This window comes from Microtus ochrogaster, linkage group LG4 (genome assembly GCF_000317375.1).
Source record: "Microtus ochrogaster isolate Prairie Vole_2 linkage group LG4, MicOch1.0, whole genome shotgun sequence".
NCBI lineage: Eukaryota > Metazoa > Chordata > Mammalia > Rodentia > Cricetidae > Microtus > Microtus ochrogaster.
In genome coordinates, this window is record NC_022030.1 from 37,168,959 (window position 1) to 37,192,441 (window position 23,483).

General features: G+C 38.1%; 1 protein-coding gene across 1 annotated transcript in view; it reads left to right on the forward strand.

Annotated features, from left to right (window-relative positions):
- Nucleotides 1-23,483, forward strand: part of Bard1 (BRCA1 associated RING domain 1) — a 75,208-nt gene that overhangs the window by 13,737 nt on the left and 37,988 nt on the right. The window contains exons 3-6 of the mRNA XM_005361417.3: nt 29-177; nt 5,777-6,711; nt 18,761-18,841; nt 20,265-20,437. Of these exons, the coding sequence (XP_005361474.1) occupies nt 29-177; nt 5,777-6,711; nt 18,761-18,841; nt 20,265-20,437 (1,338 nt within the window). The remainder of the gene's footprint in view (nt 1-28; nt 178-5,776; nt 6,712-18,760; nt 18,842-20,264; nt 20,438-23,483) is intronic.

The following is a 23,483-nucleotide window of genomic DNA, read 5'->3' on the forward strand; positions in this document are numbered from 1 at the left end:
CTCCTGATATTTCTTTTAATTTTTTAAGTGTTTGTATAAGTGACTGTGTTGGATCAGGATGTCCAGTATGTTACACCCCAGCCTGGATCCTAGACCTCAGGATAAACAGACAATTGGACAGCATGATCCAGCTTTATAGTAAGCTTCGAAATTTGCTACATGATGATAAACTTTCAGGTGAGTAACATGCTGTCATTCTTTTGTTAAATGGTGGACAAATTAGTAATGGTAATGACTACATGAAGGAAGAATGGATAAAGAGTTCTGAATGGTGTAGCTCAGATCGTAAGATTAGTAGGGTTTTTTTTTTAAGTTATTTTGAGAAATGAGATAATTAAGTCTCAGCTTTATAGATGAGGTGCCAAGGTCCAGAGAAGTTAAATGCTCTTGCCTACAGTCACATGTATAGTTAATACAAGAAGCAAGAGAAATAGTACTCATTTCTTGGTGACAGTCCAGAGAGTCTCACTTCACACTGACTGCTTTCTGCAGTTAGGATAATTTTTGTAGATTATATATGCTATTGTGACTTTATTTATAATAGTGCTTAATTCACTTAAGTACCCTGTTATAAGATAGAATACAATATTCTTGCAAGGATTACTTTTCTAGACTGAATTAATTATGTTTACATTTTGAAAGAACAAAAATCTAACACTCATTTTTTTTTCTATTTAAATGGGGGTTAATGCTTTTCAAATTGTTCGTAGACTCTGTGTATTAACTATATGTCTTCCCATTGTGCCTTCTGCTGAGAACTAATTGGCTGTGAAAAGAAACTAAAGTGTTTTGAATTTTTATAATTGGATGTTGGAGTTGTATTTTCATTGACCAAAGCATATCATTTTAGCATGTATTTATAGGAGACCCTGTCTGGCAAGATGCCATGAAAGAATGATAATGGTAATATGAAATTGTTGGCTTTTTCTGTTTTTAAGTTCTTTGTTCTCTGGATTCTGATATGTTAGTGTGTTAACTCCTAGTAAAGTTGATTAAACAAAATTAAACAAGTCAAATGATTTTAAGTATTGTTGACGACAGGTCTGTGTTTTTAAGAATGTAAGTCATAAATGTAAACCCGTCTTTACATTTAGTTATTTGGTCATTGTATTAGACTATATTTTAATGATGAAATGTGTTATAGTAGCACTATGAATTAATGGTATCCATGTCTGTACATATATTTTGTAAAGTACTTGCTTTAAAAAGCATTGAGGTTATAAATCTCTTAATGCATTGATGTCAGGGCTGACTACTCTGTATTGGATAACCACTTGGGGGGCATTTCTCTAGCTCCCAGCATTCATTATTCTGTAGTTCTTTGTTTAGGTTTGAGGCTTCATGAGGTTTTTCTCTTTTGTGCTAGCATGTCTATTGGTGTCATTGGTTCTGGTCTTGTTTGGGCAGCATGTATGTTTATGTAATTATATGAATAACAGCTGTGTGTGTGTGTGTGTGTGTGTGTGTGTGTGTGTGTGTGTGTGTGTGTGTAAAAACAGAAAAAGAGGCCATGAATTTGAGAGAAAGCAAGGAGGGAGGATAATTAGGAGGGATTGAAGGGAGGAAAGGAAAATGATATAATTATAATTTCAAAAAATATAAAAGAAAAACAAGATTATACAAAGGACTGTATTGAGTGGGACAAGAGAGATGGTTCAGCAGTTAAGAGCACATATTACTCTTGCAGCGGCCCTGAGTTCAGTTCTAGTACTCAGGCCAGACAGTTGTTGCTTTCTATACCTCCATCTCCAGAGCATCTGACTCCTGGCTTCTGTAGGCACCTGTATTCATGCACATATACAGGTTGATACAATTAAATACTCAAAAAAAGAAAAAGATTGCATTGAGTAAAGAATTGCCATCTGAATGCTTTTTTCCCTCAGAACAGTATGTGATGGTATGTTTTTAGTAGTTGAAACGATTGTGTGTATGATCTAATTGACCTCTGTCTTCCCCTCATATGTACTTTAAATTGGTGTAATGATTTCCAGTAATAGTCCATGTGTCTTTGGCCGTGTCAGAGTTGGGAATGGAGAAGAATCAATGAGTCATTACTTGGACAGTATGAACAATATATATGTCTCTGAGTGTTGCTTTCATTAGATTCTTATGGGTATGTCTGATTGTTTAGATTATTGGCCAAGCCCTGAAATGGTGGGTTCTAATTTGAGATTGTCATATTTTAACTTGACTCTTCTCTAATTATTGTATAATAAATAGTATTTTAAGTTATAGCAGATGCTGTAGCAGTGAGTGACAAACCATGTGGCTGAAGTAAAAGAAACTGTCTCAGTTCTGGAGGCTTGAAGTTTAGTTTCAGAAATGTCCTTTCTCTCTGAGATCCATAGCTTGTGCTAATGTTACCTCATGTCCTCATACTGCGTTAGGATATCCACGCCAAAGCAGCTTCCTCTTGGGTGAGTCTGTCTAATACAGACTTTAATTAAGATTTCATTTTGGGTACCCTGTATTAGTTATAGTTTCTGCATATGGACTTAGAGAGTAGAAGGAAGTTCACAGTTTAATGCATAAGTAAATAATTTGATATGTTTAATGGTGATTAAATGGGAGGAGGCTGGTCTGGTCTTTGTAAGCTAATTGCACTCTCAGTGGCTCACTGTGTTAGGTACCTTTGGGTACACAAAGAAATACGGTTCCTAGAGATTTATTGTGCTGAAGAGTGTTTGAATCATAGCATAGTTTTTGTTTTTGTAGACAGTGGAAAATTGGAGTTTTGAACAAAGTTCAGGGTGGGACCTGACCCCTTTTAAAATATGTTCTTACTGTTTTCCTATTTTGAACATTTGTTGCTTTGGTAGGTATTTGCTAAATTTGTTGAACTAAGTTGAATAGAAATCAACAGTGTGGGGCTAGAGTTCAGATCTCCAGCACCCACACTGCAAGCTAAACATGCTGTAAATACCTGTGACTCCAGCTCCGAGAGATCTAACAGCCTCCTCTGGCCTTCCTGCATGCACAGGCTCGAGCGTGCACACACATGTAAAGTAACCTTTAGAAGAAAACAAAACCGACAGTGTGCCTTTGCTACCTTGATGGAAATCACAGAAATGTAGAGAAGTTTATTGAATATACCTTTGTTTTTGTAGTACAATTTTTTTCCCCTATTTTAAGTTGTATCACTTTCAACTTTTCCCTAAGTCTTCTGAAAACAAGCCAGCTCTGAGGGGCAATTCAGTTTTAAGTCCCTTCTCTAGTAGCTCCCTTTGTTTCTTTATAGTTGATTTAGTATATGTATTGAGGTTCCTGTGCTAGTTTAGTAAGTATTTCTAAAACTACATTTAAATGTAGAAGGTAAAATGTTTTATAAGTAGACGGAATCAAGAATTTGGAACAAGTGAGGATTGCTTTTCTTGTAAGAAAATGATCTCACCTTAAGACAAGTCCATCAGACTGAGTGATTCCTGAAGCCTTAGCTGATTCCAAAATTCTGTGACTGTTAAATGATCACATGTTAAAGTGCTGAACTAAGTAGAATGGTTGAACAGTTCTCACGTTTGCTCTGTCTTTAAACAAAAAACCTGTAGTTTATAATTTATCTTTCAAATGAACCTTGTTTTTGCATTTACTACAAACTGTGCAATGACTGTAATTAAAGTGGGTAATTAGGAAGAATTTGTCAGATCATGGACATGGCATATGATACACTAGAGATGAAGAAGCCTGATTTATAGGAAGTGTGCAAAGAGGAGCTTCTAAACATTTCAACATATTTTTCTCGGTTCAGTGTACTTTAAAGAGAAGAGGTTGTCATATTTTCCTGATGGCCATTTATGGATAATTTTAGCTTATTATTGTAACAATCTGTTTTCTACGAATAGAGTTAAATTTAAAGTTTCTATTTTCTCCTTGAACCCACCATATTAAATCAGCCCTTGCAAGGTGCTGGTCAAGTTTTGTGGAACAAGTCGGTGCTGGTGACATTAAAATAAAGAACATTGATTGGGCTTTCATGGATGATAGTTTGCATCTCTCTTGTCTAGTCTGGGGAAAGATGCTAGTCCTTCTGAAGTGACTACACAGTGTTTCATATATGCTGTGACTTTAGAATAGACAGAGGAGCATTTGGATAGCCATGTTGCTCTTGTTATTTTAAATAGACCGAAATACATCTTAATTTACAGAATAATTACTCTTTAGTGAAGGTGTTACTGTTACACAGATGGTAAACAGAGTGCCTCCCTTTTATTTTATTTTTTTAAGTAAGGAACTAGCTAGTCATAGATTTCTCAACTTCTGTTGTGTAACTTATAATAGAGAATAGTTTGGAAAGTGCACAGTGTACATCATCATAATCCTTTGATGTAGATTAATGGTAGCAAAATCACATTCCCTAATTGCTTCTCTTTTCTATGCTTGTTATTACATTTTAAGAAAAAGGAAACTTGGCTAAACACCTCCTTAGTAACATGTATGTCTGTTTCTTGATATTTTTTAGTATATGCTGAAATAATTTAAATTCAGAGAATAAGTTTCTTTTAAATTTCATTAAGAAATTTGCTATGCAGAGGAAGGACCAATGTTTTTCTTTATGAAATGAATATGATAATTTTTCAAGCTTAGAAGCACTCACCCATGAAACAGTTGAAGCTGTTAATAAATAATATGATTTATGTTCTAACAGCTGAATTGTTTTGCTTTTTAGTTTTATCTTAGATATGCTGCATAAAATCCAGAATTTACAGTTATTGTTTGCAGTTTTCCTTGCTTAGTTGAGCCAAGAGAGGTGATTAAAACCCCTGAGCAAAGATGTCAGTATACCTTAGTTAGTGAAATGATTACATACATATAATGCATAGTTGTGTACTCTCTTTTCGCTCTTTTATAAGTTAGGAATCATGCTGCTAAAGTTGAAATTTACTTTTTTTAGATTTTGGGGTTTTTAGTCAATTGAATATGTTAGTGTTGCTCACATACTTTGATTTCTCTTTAGTTGTACAGTTCTACCTCTTATTAGTATAAACATCGAGAAATCAAGATTTGACTCCTTTTAAGTTGAAAATGTCATTATCTGCATTTAAAATAATAAATTAAAACCAAATACAACTTTTCACGGACTACTTGAGGATTAACCTTTAAGTCTGTAATCCTGAGGCCTTCTTAAGAAGTAATCCTTGGGAACATTTCATTTTGACCTTTCTTTAGGCTCAAGATTGTATCAGAAGTGGCTGGATTTCAAAATCTACTTCTCACTGAAAAGTCCTTGTTGAATTTACATGTATAGTTTCTCTGTGAATAGAAACCTCATTCTCATTGTTTTGATCCCTAAGATTCTGTCTCAGTATCACTGTGTGGACTACGTAGACTCGGCAAATCATTACAATAGCTGTGGGGAATCTACCCTCATTCTGTTACATAGTTTTGCTTGTATCAGCCTTATCTGTTTTCTGTCTTCCTGGTACTAACTGTGCTCCCGTGACACCCGGGAGCCTCTTCATAGTACAGTCTGAGTGCTGTTAATGTAGGCAGGGTTGTGCGTCGTGACGTGACATACGTGACGTTCCTACAGGTTAAAACTACTTACTTAATAAAATAAAAAAAAAAAAACTATTTTCCATTTCTTCTATACCTAGTGTGATTTTTCCCTGGTAGATGTGTTTATAAAGAAGCAATTCTAGGCACTTAAGAATTGGTAGTGTAGGAGTAGAGAAATAAAAGGTGACTGTCCTTAGGAAAACTAAAAGTCAAATTCATCGGTAGCTCACGATGGAGAAATTAATCCTCATAGCATGTTTCTTTTCCTTTTTTTTAAAATCAGATCCCAAAGACAACACATCTAGGGCAGATTTATTTGGTAATGCAGAAAGGAAGAGGAATTCAATTAAAATGTGGTTCAGTCCTCGAAGGAAGAAGGTTAGGTATGTGGTGAGTAAAGAGTCAATGGCAACTCAGCCTGGAAAGGCAGAGGGTGGCAGAACCCAAGGAGCCTCCATATATGATTTTGTCTCTACAAGTCCCCCTGAAGTTGTTTCTAAGAGGGCCAAAGCAGCTTCTAGAACATCTGCAAAAAAGCAGCAGAAGAAATCTTCAGCTGAGATTAACCAGGAGGGGAATTTAAGGCCAGAAACAGACGATAGTAGGTTTGATTCCAAAGAGGAACTGAAGGAGAAGAAGGTTGTCTCCTGTAGCCGAACACCAGTTGTGGAAAGTCCACAGGTACATCGTGAAATAGACTTATTAGCCAGTGGTTCTGCTGCAGAGTCTGAATGTTCTGGAGGATTGACTCAAGTCTCCTTACCATTGGCTGAGCATATTGTGTCTCCAGACAGTGTGAGCAAGGAAGAGACGCCTGAGAAGAAGGTCTGTGTAAAAGATCTTCGTTCAAGAGAGCGTTATGAAAATCACAAAGGCTGCAGCAGGCCTCCCAGTCCTGTTTCTAAGAATTGTGGGAGCAACTTTCTGAGTCCCAGTGGAGATGTCATTAAACCAGCAGTGCTTGCAGAAAATATGTTGTTGGTTGACTGTTCTTCGGCGCCTTCAGACCAATTTCAAGTTGATGTCACACTCAGGAGACACAGTAACATATCAGATGACTCCCTCAGCCTTTCACCGGGTGTATCCCCACCTCTGCTGAATACTTCAACTCACAGACAAATGATGCCAAGCCCCTCAACAGTGAAGCTGTCACCCAGTATTATGGCCGGGAAGAGAAATCACAGAGGAGAGACTTTGCTTCATATTGCTTCTATTAAGGTAGGCTACCTACTCTGAACTAAATCTTGGAATGAGACTGTATCAGTTTGCTGTTACTATAACAAATACTTGAGATAGTAAGAGAAAACATTTAATTTATCTCACAGTGTTGGAAGTTTTGTTCATGCCCAGTAGGTTCTATTGCTTTGAATTTGTCATGGTAGATGTGTGTTGTAGAACAAAGCTGTTCACCTCATCATTGAAAAACAAGAGAGAGAGTGAGGAAGGAGTGGAGATCCTGTTCCTTCTTTATGTCCAGTGACTTGAAGACCTTAATGTTGAAGATGGAGATGAGGTTGGGGTAAGGGAACCCTTCCATTAGCTACACTACGGTATAGGGATCCTATACTCTTAGGACAACTTGGATTTTTGTTAACATCTGGTTATGTTTCAGGTGATATCTGCTAAGCCTGATTTAGAAAATTAGTCTTTTGGTCATCTTGCCTCATTAGTAAAAAAATCTCCACAATACGATATTGTAGTATTTTTTAATGCATCCTAGACATAGCTAGTTAATAATTATTATGTTTCATCCAACTTTACAAACTGTATAGTATATGTCAGCTATCACTGTAGAGCAGAAATAGCTGCAGGCAAGTAAACCAATAAAACTTGACATGCATATTCAGGTAGCTCATCCACAAACTAGAGTATATATTCTGTTGTAGGCATGGACAAAAGCCACAGTAGAATAGGAAAAAATAGTGGCATAATGGTATCATGGTGATTTTTCTTCATTGATATGTTCATGATTACATTGTGTATGTTTTCTCAATAGACCATTTACTTGAAAAATCTTGCTCAAATTAAAGTTGCCTGTATTGTGTTCTTGAACCCAATTATCAGATATTATTGCTATTAGTTTACTGATTCTGATTTATTACACTTAAATATGCATTAATTTGTACTGTTTTTAAACCATTAATCATGTTCTTCTAAAATTTTATTATGAGCTGAATGTGTATTCCCACCTGTTTGATTTTTGTTAGTTTTTTACAATTCTGGGAAACAAACACAGGGACTTATTCAAGTACTTTTACCAAGTAGCTGTGCTTTCAACTTCTGTGTTTGACTTGATAGACATTGTCTAGGAAGAAAAAAAATACTAGTGGCTTTATCAACATAGTTTTCTTATTAGAAATTATTTTTATTTAGTTTTCATCTTAATTTTTTTCATTTGTAGTAAGAATGAACTGTCTAGCTATATGAGGAAGCCAAATACTATAATTCTGCTGTCTTATTTCATTTGCATGCCCATCTTCTTCAGAAAAATATTTGAATGAGCCTTAATGTTAAAGCTACCATAAAATGAAACAAGGAGCTGGGAAACGAGTCCATTATACACAGTGAATTCAGAGTTGGTGACCTTTAAAGCAGCCAAAGCAAAGAAGGAGAAGTAGCAGGTTTATGCAAGTCATGTAGTAAGACTTCTCTGAGTTGCTGTGGTTGTTGCTTTTCCCTACAGCACACAGGTAGATTGGGAGCTTCCACAGTTTATGGTGCTTGTGATAGTTAATCTTGATTGTCAGTCTTTTTGGAGCTGGGTCCAGTAGTTCATATCTGTAACTCTAGCGTTCAGGAGGCTAAGGCCAACTTGGATTATGTAGCTAGTTCAAGGCTAGCCAGGCCACAAAACAATCCCCCAAATTATCCCACTCCTGATACCAACTTCTTTCTTAGTTACTATTCTGTTGCTGTGAAGAGACACCATGATTAAGGCAACTGTTAAACTGAAACCCAGCAAAGCAAACTCCATACTCTGCATCTCCATGTCCAATGCTCTTCAGAACTCCAGCTCCTTTCAACTTTGTTGACTGCAACACTCTTCTCTCTCTCCAGCTGCCACCACACCCAGTCTGCAGCTCTCCTTGACAGATATCCCTCATATCCAAAGGCTTCACCCTTACAAGTCCATACAGTGGCCGCTCTGGCACAGCGCCTGCATGGCCGGGATGCGGAGACTGGTGGGGGTGCCAGTACCGAGACACGGAGGCTTCTTTTCACATGGAAGTACAGCAATCTTTGTTTTGTCCCAAGCTAAAGCCTTTTATACCTCTACTGCTTCTGTGAAAAACCACTGGACAGAAAGAACACAAACATCCTTGTCAATTACAGACCACAAGGAAGTCCCACGGTCAGGGGGAGTGAGGGCAGCTAGATCACAACTCCCTCCGTTTTATTTTATAAAATAAACTGTGCCTGTCTTGTTACTTTGGGTGGAATACCTTGCCTGTCATGGGGAATAGCCCTCTAATATTCCTTGTCTTGGGTGGCATCCTGCCCCCAAAGTATTGCCCGTCCATGGTTACCCAGACACATAGCCCTAAACCAAGTATCCCCAGACCTGACAGCACCAATGAGCCAGACCAGCACTGCAACCATTTAGCATGCACTAACTGGGTGGTAAAATTAACAAAAGCAGTATTCCAAACCTCTCATATGGTTGAGTTCTATAACAGTAGCAGAAGCATGCAATACAATGCCATGAGTAATGCACATAACATGATTAACTGTTGAAAAGTCCAAAGATAGTCCACTTGCTCCTGAACCAGAGCCACTTGTTGGTTCAAGGTCAATATGTGTCCAATTGAATATGTCCATTAAGATCATTTTGAATGTTCAAAGCATTGCTAACTCTTTCAGCCAGCTGATTGACAGTCTCAGCCCTCTGCACAGTCTGGGAAAGAGCCATTCCGGCAGCAGTATCTGTGGTGGCAGAGATAGCAATAGCGGCAATTACAGCTGCGGTGATTTCAGGGTCTCTCTTCTGCTGATCTTCTATGGTCCAGCACTTGTTGCCATATTTGCTGACACCGCCGTGGTGTCCTCCAGGCTGGACACCAAATGGACCAGGGCAATATGCCTAGGAAGGCTCTGCTCCAGCTGCCTTCTGGCCCCAGACCCACTCTCTCTGGGTCCAAACTGCTACTTGGAGCAGAGCAGAACTCAGGGAAGCAGGCTCGCTGCTCCTGCTCCTGAACCATTGAAGGGGCCCCACCTAAACAATTGGGAATTTGGGCATCGTAAACCTATCTGGCTACTTCCTACTGAGCGAGCGAGCGAGCGGGTGTGTGTGTGTGTGTGTGCGTGTGCGTGCGTGCGTGCGTGAGTGTGTGCGTGCGTGCGTGTGTGTGTGTGTGTGTGTGTGTGTGCTGCATTCTTGGGAGTATTTTACATCAACATTTCAGGGGGTCTCTGTGAATCAAACCACATAAATTTGCAGTGAATACAGAGGTTCCCAATCCTCTGTGGAGATAAAAGCAGAACCTCTTTTCCAAAGCATCAAATCCTTAAGCCCATATTTTAGTCAAAATACCTTTCTTAGCAGTTCTCAGAATCAAATGTCTTTCTCCAGTCCAGAACACAAAAGACAACAATCAGCATACTAACATACATCTGTACTTATTCTGTCTTTTTGAGGCCCTCAGTTCACCCTCCTGCCTCCTCTTTATCACTTCCCTACTGGCTAGTCTTCCAGAAGGCATCCCTCAGAGCCTCTCTGGGGATGAAGAAACACATACCCCTTCTAATCTGACTTGGCTTGTTCCCAGTCTGGAACATTTAAACCCTTTCCCGTAATAAACCAGGGGCTAACTTGAGCTATTGTTTGTACAAAATCTTCTGCTGTCCTTGTTATTTCTGTGTCTTGTTGCTTTAAGAGTTTCAGTTACTTTTTGAGGCCTTTAATTCATCCTCCTGCCTCTTCTTTATATTAGCTAGTCTTTTGGAGGGTGTCCCTCTGAGTATCTCTGGGGATGAAAAAATAAAACACATTACCTTCCCGAATACGCTCTTCGATTTAGCGGACAGACGCAGCGACCCTGTTCATGAATCCCCACTTTCCACTTTCCGCAATGCCGAGACTGGTGGGGTGGGGGTGGGGGGTGGGGATTGTTACCAGGGTTGAGACATGGAGGCTTCTTTTCAGGTGGAAGAACAGCAACCTTTATTTTTTCCTGAGCTAAAGCCTTTTATACCTCTACAGCTTCTGTGCAAAACCACTGGCCAGAAAGAACACAAACATCCTGTCAATTACAGACCACAAGGAAGTTGCTGTAGGTCAGGGGGAGTGAGGGCAGCTGGATCATAACACTCTGGGACTGCGTGCAGGGCCTACCATATACCTAGCCTCAAAGGCTTTCTTTAATGGAGGAGGAAGATTCCACAACTCCTTTCCTTTATTCTTGACCCTAAAACTACGTGGCCAAAGCCTTCAAGTTCTGCTGCCTGCTCAGGCTAAAATGTAACTCTCTTGATGATTTACATTTGCATAAGCTTTGACTTGTGGAAGTTTTCTAGGCTAAGGAAATCCTCCAGGTTTATTCCTGTTACAGGTTGCAGGATTGAGCTGGGTGGTGTCTTGCCTTGGTGTTCCCAGTCTCTTTATTTCATTTAGCATCAAGCTTTTTTTTTTTTTTAAATCTCATTAAACACCAGTCTTGGCTCTAGCATTGCATATCCTGGTGCCCTTTTGTCCTTAAACTGTACATTTTATATTTCTCTTTGCTTCATGTGTTCATTTTCATTGTAGGTCTATATAATCGTGATCACTAATAGCCACAAATGAAGTCTGTCTTGAAATCTCCTCTGTCAATGCTATAAATCCAAAACTCTTCAGTTCAGCTACTGACAAATTTTTAGGACGGGGGCAGAAAGCAGTCACATTCTCTGCCAAAACTGCAGAAGAATGTGGCAGCCAGTAACTTTCTTCGCCTCTGAAACTGTATAAGCTGGGCCCCACATTTCACATCACCCTCAGCACCACCATCCATTCTCCCACTAAGATGGTCCATTAAGCACTGCTTAAAGCATTCAATTGCTTTTCTATTCCGACGTCTCAGGGCTCCCATATTTCTCCAAACAACAACATGGTCAGTCCTGTCACAGTAATACCCCAGTCCCTGGTAACAACTTCTGTTTTAAAAACACCAATGATATTAGTAAACACAGTTCTGTGTGTCTCTGAGGCAGATAGTAAGGGCTCTGACAAAAGTATGGCCAGTCCATTGAATAAGTCCATCTTTAAACTGACAGTTGAGCTGCTGCAGATCTCTGCAACATAGGGCTTGTTTAGAGGAAGTGGTCACTGAGAGTGTATCCTTACAGGCATAACTTGGAATAGCCTTTTTTTCCCCTGTTGTTTCTGCCCCTCGCTGCCTCCTAATTGCCATGATGTGAATTGCTCTATGTTACCTTTGTGCCACAGTGGAGCAAAGCCCCCATGAATGAAATAAACCTTTCTTTCTGTAAGTTGTTTCTGTGTTGCAAAAGTAAGGGGCTGAGATACTTTTGCTTGCACTTCATGCCTCAGTAGTGGGTTTTCTGAGAAGTGTAAGAGGCTGACATTTCATAATGCCATGCAAACATGACAGATGTTAAGATGGCAACCTGAAGGCAAGGTGCTGAGAATCTATTGAATTCTAATTCAGGGTAGAGAGACAGTCATTGAGAGGATCTACTTCCAAATATGGCTTTGCAGCTCATACTTCTAGGCAGTCCTGTTTGTTCCCTCTTCTTAGTATCATGAGAAAGTATGGAACACACCTGCAAACGGGACCTGTGATATGTTGATTTTATTTCTGGAATACCACATGGAGTGAGCATGGAGTTTCTTGAGTCAGCCACCCACTGCTCCCTTTGTAATACTAGTAACTTTTTGTATTACTGCGTTGTCAGTACTATTTATGATTTACTTTATTCCATAAGAATAATTCTAAGAAGCCAGAGAATTGTTTACCATATTGTAGAATTCCATTCCCAAAGGTAATTTTGACCTCTCTTTATAAAATGACATCTGATTGCTGAATGGGGCCAAGTTTTAACTATCTGGTTTCAACTGAACAGCTTAGCTATGATGGGTAAGTAAGTTTTATTGTTCATAATTCTAATTTCCTATAGTTTTTATGAAGATTTTTTTAGTGGTATTTGTGAAGAGCCAATCTAGTAAGAGAAAATAATTCTATTTGCATGCTTTTTGAAAGTTACTTTATATTGCTGGAATATGCACATAGTCATAGTATGTGGGACCATATAAAGAATCTTTCCTTTTACTGCAAAGTTGTAGATATATAAATTGAATTGGGTACACACTATTTTGACGCCTGTAAAGTATTACTTGAAAATACCTAAAGCATTTAAAATTTCTTAAAGGTTTTCATAAATACTTTCCCTAGCTGATGTTTTTTCAACACTTTAAGGAAATCATAATTATTCTTTTAAGTTGTGAGTAGTGAGAGTGCTTCTCCTAAGGATAATTCTGCTAGAGAAGAAAGTCATTTAAAGCAGCAAGAAGCAGAGTTCATTTATTTCCTGGAAACTTTGTACCGGGGCAGACCATCCTGTTCCTGTGGACCCTTTCTAATTATCATAATTTTATTTATGTGCATGATATTGAATTTACATGAAGTAGAAAGATGAAAATAAGACAAACTTTTGAGTATTAGGAGGAGAAAGCAGCTGAGATCTAACAAGCAGCAGTTTGCTAATCAGCTGTATGTTTTAGGGGTAGACTGTTCATAGACAGCCTGCCTTTGATGACACTCAGAAGCGGCATGAAAGCAGAGTCTGCTCCTGCTCGTGTCTCTAACGCTGCCACTCATTTCCTGTTAGGTTTTCACATGTGGCTTTTAATTCTCACTCGTTTCTAGTGTTGTCTGGACTTATTAGGTTATTCTGTTTTGTTTGTTCATTAACGAAGAATTATAGGAGAAATTTTAACAGTTTTTTTGTGTACAATTTTGGGGATACTTTCATTTTGCAGGTAGGATAGATGTGTGGCAATAAATCTATGCAATATTTCAGGGAGATTTGAAAAGAATTCAAATTTGTATCTTGGTAGAGCTTTCTGAATTCCTTTGGAACTTCAATGCAGAACAAAAGTTAGTAAATTGTGTTAACTTGTACACACAATTGAAGTATGGAATAGGAATTTGAGGCAAATATTTTCAAGTTCTGACTGGGCAGTCTTTTTCAATATTTGTTCTACATAGTAGTTAGTGAATTTCATAATGACTTTTCATACAGTATCTAACTTACTTTAGCTATCTCTCTATGTTCTAATTTCTTTCCTGTTGCTATGAACACCACCAATCAGCTTGGGGAGGAGAGAGAGTTTGTTTCTACTTAACCTCTGGGTTACTGTCCATGATTTAGGACAGGGCAGGAACTCAGGCAGAAATCTGCTTTCTGGCTTACTTGCGCTCTGGCTTGTGCTGAACTTTTATACAGCCCAGGCCTATCTATTCTGCCATCCCAGGTGAGCTGGGCCCTCTCACATCAGTCAAGACAATTTCCTACAGGTCATTCTGAGGTAAGTCTTCGGCCAAGGTTCCCTCTTTCAGGTGGCTTAAGGTTGTGTCAAGTTGACAATAAAAACTGAGGTTCTTCTTCCGTTCCCCTTTTCTCCTTCCCACCTCCCATTAGTCCTCTCTCTTTCCCTAGGCAGTTTTGCTTCCACTTTCATGTCATATTATACATAAATGATTTATATAAAATCCATATAAATCTAGGATCCACAAATGAAGTAAACATGGTGCTGGAACTGGATAAGTAGCTGAGAGAGTACATCTTATTCCAGAGTTGGAGAGAGGGAGACAGAGAAGAAAGAGAGAAAGAGTGACTGACTAGGTTTGGCATGGGTTTTTAAACCTCAAAACCCACCCTTGGTGACACTCCCCATCAGTGTCAGTCTTTCCCCAAACAGTTGTACCAACTAGGGAACAAACATTTCAATATACGATCTTATAGAGGTCTACTCATTCAAACCACAATGGCTAATTTTAAGTTTTTTCTTGTCTTGTGTTTGCCTTTATTTATTTGTGTGAGTAGGTGGGTAGGCAAGTGTGTGGAGTAAGAGGACAACTTTTGGGAGTTTATTCTTTTCCACCATGTTGGCTTCTGATATTAAACCCATGTTAAGACATGGTTGGCAGACACATCTGGCCACTAATTTGGCTCAGGCCCACTTTCTATTTGAGGATGATAGCTGATTTCCGTTACTGGATTAACTTATATTCACAACAGCAATATGTAAGGGTTCCCCTCTCTACATCCATTCTTATCAGTATTTTTTCTTCTTTTCACACTAGGATGGGGTGAAATCTCAGTGTTTTAATTTGAATTAAACACTGATACCTAGTGTTTTTACGTACTTATTGGTCATTTGTGCTTTAATTTTTGAGAGTTCTCTGTTTATATTTTTAGCTCATTTATTGATTGGGTTCTTTCATTTCTTTCATTAACAATTTGTTTATTTTTATTTTATATGTATAGTTGTTTTGCCTATATAAATATCTGTTTGCACAGGCCAGAAGAGGGTGTTGAATCTCTCAGAACTGGAGTTACAGATGGCTGTGAGCCACCATGTGGGTGCTGGGAATTGAACCTGGGTCTTTTGGAAGATGAGCCAGTACTCTTAATTGCTGAGCCATTTATCTCTCTAGCTCCAGGTTATTTGATTCTTTGTATTTTTTTTTGAGTTCTTTATATGTTGTAGATATTAATCCTCTGTCATACATTAGCAAAGATTTTATTCCCTTCTGTGAGGTGTGTCTTCATTTGATTCTTTGCAGAAGCTTTTTAGTTTCTCTTCAGTTCCATTCGTCCCTGGCATTATTTTCTGACAGACTAATCTTTTTTAGGAACTTCTTAGCTGTTCCTGTTTTGTGATGTGTTTTCCTAGTTTTTTCCTCTAAGATGCTTTGATCTATTTTCAATTGAATTTTGTACAGGGTGAGATTTAGGAAATTTAGTTTAGTTCTCTCATATGTGGACATAGATTTTTCCAAGCACCACTCAATTTCATTCTAATCACTGTCATTTCTGTATATTTTGGTGTCTTTAACATAGTCTAGATGTCTGCAGCTGTGTGCTGGGTTCTTATCCTTTTGATCTGTTTTTGTGTCAGCACTATGCTCTTTGTCTCTTTGTGTGTGTGTGTGTGTGTGTGTGTGTGTGTGAGAGAGAGAGAGAGAGAGAGAGAGAGAGGGAGGGAGGGAGGGAGGGAGGGAGGAAAGAGAGATTTTGGGTACTAGTACCATACTTCAGTTATTGGGTAACACAAACACTAAGCTGTGTTTGTTTGTTTGCTTGCTGTGGTTCTGTACCTCCAGCATTATTCTTTTTGCTTAGGATTGTTTAGCTCTGTAGAGTCTTTGCTGGTTCCGGATGAATTTTAGGATTCTTTTTTCTATTACTTTTAAAGCAAGATTTGTTTGTGTACATATGTGTATGCATGTGTGTGTGTGTGCATGTTTTTATGTATAAGTGTATGCATGTGTGTGTGGGGGGGGTGCATATGAGTGCAGGTTCCTGAAGAGGCCAGAAGAGAGGGCATAGGATTACCTGGAGCTGGAGCTGTGGTCAGTTGTGAACTTCCTGATATGAGTGTTGAGAACCAAATTTATGTTCTTTGCAAGAGCAATAGGCACACTTAACAAATGAATTTCTCTAGCCCCTCTTTCATTTTTCTTTCTTTTTTTATTTCAATGAAGATTGCATTGAAATCTTGGTGGGGATTTCATTGAGTCTATGGATCATTTTTGGTAGTATAACCATTCCCAGAATAGTCAATATTTCAATCAGTTGAAATGTATTTAATACTTTTTTTTTAGGCCATTAAAATTTAGTTATTTGGTTAATTTATAACATTTTAATATATTTTACAAATGGATTTTAAAAAAAGACTTTAAACTACCATCTAAAGATGTTCTGTATTTGAGAAGTAGCCCCATATTATGGAAAGCGAAAAGTAAACTTTAGGGGCTGAAGATGTAGATCAGTTGGTCAAGTGCTTGTCTAGTATGCAGGACTTGGATTCCCAGCAGTGCAGAAAGCTAGGTGTGGTTAGTTGCTGTGTACCACACTCTGTATGTATGCAGGAGAGGAGGATCAGAAGTTCAAAATTATCCTTGGCTGGCCTGGATTACATAGGTCCATGCCTCAAGAAAAGATTGTAAAACATAAAATTTTAGGGCTAGATGTGTTGGTGCAAACTTTTAATACCACCACTGGGAAGGCAGAGGCAGGCAGATCTCTGAGTGAACTTGGTGAGTTCCAGGGCAGTCAGGACTAAATAGGCTCTATGTCATAGACCCAGTCACAACAACAACAACAAAATTATTTTAAGTAGAAAAATCATAAAGCCAAGACAAATGCTCTAGTGGGGCAGGGGTGGGTGGGTGGGTTGGTAGGAAACTTAAATAACTTCTGTATTCTTAACGCAGTAGAGGTACAGATTTGTTTCAGAAAAGTAAATGATCTGAGTTGCAATTGGATAGGAATGAGAGATTCTGGTATGTAGTTATACAGTAGGATGCGTATAATAATGGTGCTGTATATTTACATTTTAGAAAGCTAGAATATTCTGAATGGTTTCATGTTTGAGTTAAAAAGTAAACAAAAAGTGTTTTGGGGGTGGGTTTGGGAGATTGCAATCTTTCTTAAAGAAGGAATTGAATACAACATGCTTATAGTTTTCCTTGCATGTAAATTTTATTTACCCAGCATTTTCAAGTAGGCTAAGTCTCTTATTTTGCCTTTCTTTCTGCCATGAATTCAAGTCCCCCCCCCCCCATACATTACCCTAAAAGAGTTGGTTTGGTTTTTGTTTACCATGACTAATGATACCATGATAATTAGTTTTACAAACTTCATCCCACTGTATAGATGTTATTCTTTTTCCTAAAGCTTTACATTGGTTTTAAGAGTGTGTGATATTTTTTATAGTTAAGAGATTTTTAAAAAAGCTTGGAGGGTCGAGCAATACTTTGATTAAATAGGTGATCAAGTATGGCATATGGACGGCAGACTTTTGCATCCACATGGAATAAGGATTGCATGTGATAATGAGACTGCAGTGGTGTGTAGTGTGGAGGTTATAAAGACGGGTTGGGGTGTTAGAACGTGGTGGAGGGCATGCTATAGAGAGAGTGTGCGAGTCTAATTCTTAGCTTTATCTCCTTTGCCAAGGCTTTCTTCCATTACTGCTAACAACAGAGGGAATCTTATTGACCAAACCATTTTGCATCTTCCTTCAATCCACTCACCCATATTAGAATTTAGTTGTATCGTGATAACACCAGTCACAGAAAGCTCAGAATTGGAAGACTTAGTTTTCTTGTCATTTAGTTATTGCAAATATCTTAACAACTTGAAAGGAGAAGGAATATTGTCTGCTGGTCCTTTACTTTATCTTAATTTTCTTTTTCTAACATCTTGTTCTTCTCATTTGACACCAGGCTCTGATGCTGTAGTGTGTCTGCTGTTCTTACTTTTCCTCTCTTCCTTGTGCCCTCCCTGTGTTAGTGAGCCACTGTTGAAAAGTTACTATATGGATCTCAAGATTGCTGATCTAGGAGGAACAGAAAGCTAGTGAGAAAGCTATTTATGGAGCAGTGTGAATTTGATGGAAGCTGCATTTCTTACCATTCAGTTAATTGATAATAGGTAATGGTTTTAGTTTCAAAGCAGTGGATGGAAATTAAATGCTAATTTTGTGTGTTGTATGACTGTTTCTCAATCCCTGTCCTGATTTCAAACATAGCAACTGTTTCTGCCATGACGATTCCTTTGGTGCAAATAAAGTGACTATAAACTAAATTAGCAACTCAGGGTAAATAGAATAATTGGCTATAAAGTGCTATTTTTGGCAGGTTCAACAGTTGGTTTCATTGAGTAGCTTGTTGACTGTAAACAGCTTTGTTTATTTTAATGCTCAAAAATGATTTTCATGTATGTTCAAAATGATGTTTTTGCAAATGAAATGATGACTTGAATTTTAGGATAGTCTCTGACTAGAGGTCTTCATTTTGTGTCTTGAACTGAGTTTTCAATATGGATTGCTAGTAATATCCAAGTACAGAAGAAATGACTTGGCATCTCTGGACTTTAGAGGCAGATAATATTTCTTGGCTAATAAGTAGCAGCCAGGGTGTAAGGGGAAAGATTTGTCTGACTTGAAGAAGACAGAATCTTTAAAACAAAGCCTCAGTAGCCACATTTCATTCATGATATATTTTAATGTCCTTTAATTTTTTCGTTATTCCACCAGGGTGATATACCTTCTGTTGAATACCTCTTGCAAAATGGAAATGACCCAAATGTTAAAGACCATGCTGGATGGACACCATTGGTAGTTTTCTTTTGTGTATCTTTGTAGTGTTGTGGATCTCTGTTTTTTCATTTTTTTTTATGCTTATGGTTCTAGTTTATGGCTTTGTGGTTGTTCATTTATCATGCTCTGCCACCTACACTCTTTAGTCTGAAGAATTTATTGGCCAAGTATGAAAAGAAAGTTATTTTTCATCTAGCTGTTTCAGTTGTGACAGGAAAGTAATTGGCTACCTTTTGAGCACTTTTAGATATAGGAGTTCAGTTTCACTGTATTGTTGAGAGTCAGCTTGTCATGTGTGGTGGTAACTGCTACAGTGGTCACCAGGCTGCATTGCGCAGCACTGCATGCCTCTGGAACCAGATAGAGTTTGGCTTCATGGAACAGAGTAGTTGAAAGGATGGAATGTGATGACCAGGGAGTATTTAAATCTTGCCTCATACTTTGTCCACTTGCAAAATGAGGCAGTAGCAGTAGAAAGCCTTGTCATAAACATTTAAAAAGTCTGTTCGTTATTGTTACCATCAATTGCAATGTGAAAAAGAGAATGGAAAACATACTTGCAACCAATTTCGGCATTAACGAATACAGTAAGTGTTGGCTTAGAATGCAACCCAAAGCCTCCACAAGGGAGGTGGGTACCTTTTTCTTGTAAACTAGAATTTCAGCACAGAAATGAGACTCATTAGGCCAGGTACAAAAAAATAGCTTGAAGATAGAATATATAAATATGTAATATTTATATGTGTTAATATATAGTATATATAAAATGACTTCTGGGCAAATTCCTAAGCCAAGAGGGCTTAATCTGGATTCAGTTTGTTGTGTTCCATAGACTGGCCAACATTGTTTAGGAAGGCTAGCTGCCGCAGTCTTGCTTAACTCTTGCTCCTTCCTTTGTTACTAGTTCCATCATTTTTGTCTGTTTAAAAGCACATTTGAAAGCCACACATACCCAGTAATGTCCATCAGCAAAGAGAACTTGCCTTTTAAATCGTCCTAGATGCCACTTTGCTGGATGGGTTTGTGTAAATGTTGGTGTACAGTTTGGTTTATGGATCGAAGCACTGAATTCTCCTCAGCCTTGGAGAATTCCAGATCTCTATATGATCTGGTTGTTACACTTTTAAGAATTTTTCCCATTGTTGTAAAATTATTGTAGAAAAATTTAGCAGCTCTAGTTGCTTAAAAGTACATTTTGTAGAGAGGAGCATGTGATCCAAACAAAGCTTGATTTTTTTTTTTTCTCATGGAGTACATAGATTTTTATCACTGTGTATTTTACCATGAAAATTACAATTAGTGGTTTTGATGGTCAACAGCTTAAGGTTTGATAGTAGTTATATGAGAATAAGTTTACTGACTGGATGTTCTCATTAATTTTTCTAAAATGTATGTATTAATTTTCTTTTCACACTTCCTCCTTTAAAACATTTTTGATTAGCATGAAGCCTGCAGTCATGGGCACCTGAAGATAGTGGAATTGCTGCTCCAGCATAATGCTTTGGTGAACACCACAGGCTATCAAAATGACACACCACTCCACGATGCGGCCAAGAATGGGCACATAGATATAGTCAAGGTGTTATTGTCCTATGGTGCCTCCAGGAATGCTGTGTAAGTAGTTGCCTACAATCTTCTAAATGGGTTTATGTTCCTAAATGAAGGTATGTACTGAAGCAATAACTACCCGTTGGTATTTTGGTCTCTTGTCTTCCACAGCTAAAGTTAGATGTGAGAATCAGCATGCATGTTAGACTCAACACTCATTCTCTCTTCTTCAAAACTCATGCATTTGAAGCAGATTTATTCTCTTCAGTAACACTATCAAATCCATTTAGAAACCTTGGTGATCCCTTAGTGATTTATATGCTGTAGAATGAATCATACTTAATAAAATTTAGATATTTAATTTTTTATACTTAATAAAAATTAGATAATTAATTTTTTTGTGGTACTTAATATTTTAGACTCCTTTTAAATATTCTGTTAGCCCTTTCTGCTTATTAGTTCAACAAAAGTTAAAATTTATAAGAATTCAGATATTGGGCAAGTGCAGTTGAATTATCGCCCAGATTTTTCACATTATTCAAATGAGGCTCTGAGCAAATTGTTTTGCAGTGTCAGGGCACAGAGGAGCATTAGCGAATGCTGGCGGCTGCATCTTAAAACTGCTATTGTCAAGAGTATTGCAAGCAAATGCCGTATGCAGATTTTTATATCTTTAATCTGTAACTTGGCTCCTGTCTCCCTATATGTTATTTTACTCTTCAGTTAATGAGTTGGTTGAAATGAAAATGCAAGAGTTGTTCCTCTGTGCTCTCACTGCTTTTGTGTGCTTCAGAAGAGCCCAACAGAAGCCTCACCCTTAGTATAGAAAAGTATGTAAGAACCACAACATGCAGATTCTCTGACTTGTAATCTTTAGTAGGTAGCCACTTAACACAACTGAAAAACAAGTTATTGATGAAGAAAATAACATACCCTGGTGCTTCTAGCTTCAGTGTGTCAGCCCTTCTTTACTTCCCATTACAAGTTTTAAGGCATCTGGGTCAAATTCTGGGAGAAATGTGTGTGTGCATGCATGGTTTTGTTTTTCTGTCTTTCTGTGTGTTTTTGTATATAAAATCTCATAGAGGTAATATATAATTATGTGAAGACTTTATAGCTATGATCCTCCTGTAGGTGTAGTAAGCCATTTGATGAGGCAAATGGCTGCTTGGGTCAGGTGAAACTGAGTAGTTTCCATCCTAGGGTTCTTAAATCAGCTTTGACTACTTAAATGAATGGAGCACTGGTCATGGTGTTAGGAAATCCAGCTTTTATTTGTGACTCTATTATTGACTTTATAGCTGCAGGCAGGTTAATTTTTGTGCTTTGGTGTCCTCACCTATAAAACATGGGTGCTGCCTGCTGCTTTTCTATTTTTTCAGATCATAGTGAGGATTAATGAGCCAAAACACAGAGACTGTCTTGTGGTTTGTACGCCATGATTCTTCACTGTGTTGTGAGGAGTCACTAATGTACAAGAAGTGGGAACAAGGCAGGGGATGAGTCTGCCTTCACAGTTGCTTTCTCAGAGATCAGGTGCCATTTTGTAGTAAGTGGCCTGAGCTAGCAAAGTGACACAATTACATATTTAAGCACTCGCTGGTAGGCCGTTTGCATTAAAGGAAGTGTTTATTTATGTCAATGTCTGGTATTCATGAGCCGGTAGCCATCTATAGCTACTCCACACTTGGAAACTACTACTTGGAAACAGAATCCTTAAAGGTGCTTACCTTTTACTGTTTTAAATGTTCATATGTGTCCAGTGACTCCTGTCTTAGGATGATTCGGGAGGTGAATGTATTTGACAACAAGTTGAGATGGTTTTTGGCTAGAGGATAATAGGGGAGATTCATCCATTGAATTAATTCATGCTGTCTGGCACCTTAGAACTGTGTGGAGTTTGTTGTGAGGAAGACATGTTATCCCTCCTTTCCAAATGTGGAGCCAGTGCTTGATCTTCCTTTAAGAACTTTTCCTTTGGTGGACATTGCATTCTCAAGTAGAAAAGTATTATATGGACCAATGGACCTATTAATTGCTTTCCTGCCCTAGTAAATTTTCAAAGGAATGAATCCTCTACAGCAAAGAACTGTTTTATAACATTCAAAACCATGTTGCTCTTTTGAAAGATGGTCTTTGTGATTGTAATTTTATGTTGTTCATAAAGGATCCCATTCATCGACTCACTTGACATTGTCATGCCCAGTAGGTTTAGTTTTAGTAAAAATACCTAGCCTATGTTTTTGCATGTTGAGAAATCTTTTTGTTTGTTCATCTTTCCTTATTTTTTTTTCCTATTGCTGCAGCTGATTCAGGACTCAGCTGTAGGTAGATATCTACCATGTCACTCCTGTATGGGAAAGGACATTAAAAGATCTTATTGTTGTCTGAGCAGTGCCTTTTGGTTATAGTTGAGGCATTAAACACCTCAGCTTAACCCTTCAGTAAGTGAAGCTCATCTCTGTTATCAGTCTTGATAAGGAAGAATCCTGGCTAAGAAAGGATTTCAGTCCCTGTCTCATATTCTTTGATGTTTAGATGGTACCATATAGGAAAATGAATATTTTTTCTTATTTTCATCAAAAAGCATGCTTTGATATATTTTTTCTTATTAATTATACAAACTATTAATATAAAAGCTGCATGAAATGTATCATCAAATGGAGGAAACTATGATTAGCACTCCAGGCATAACCTATCATGTTTTCTTGTGTTTATTCTATATCTGTCTCCCAGCAGTGCAAATCCAGCAGTATTAGTGGTACTGAGTTGGTAACTATCTGCTAGGCACCGTCTTAAGAACTTTTGATCTGTTAATTTGGCCTTCCTAATAGTATTAGGAAACAGGTTCTACCAGCCCCATTTTCCAGGTGGAAAACAGGCACTAGAGGTTGAAGTAGTTTGTGTATGGCAACACAATGATTCTAGATGTGAAACTTGAATTTGGGCAGTGTTCCTGTATAATCTGGCTCCTAGCTATCATGTACTCCCTTGCCATTCCTCCTGCTCACACCTGTTTAGAGAAGTGCTCAGGAGAAGCATCCACCACTTAACACTATCCCTCTTTCTTTCATGATTGGGCCATAGCTGCTGCTTCTCAAACTCCTTATTC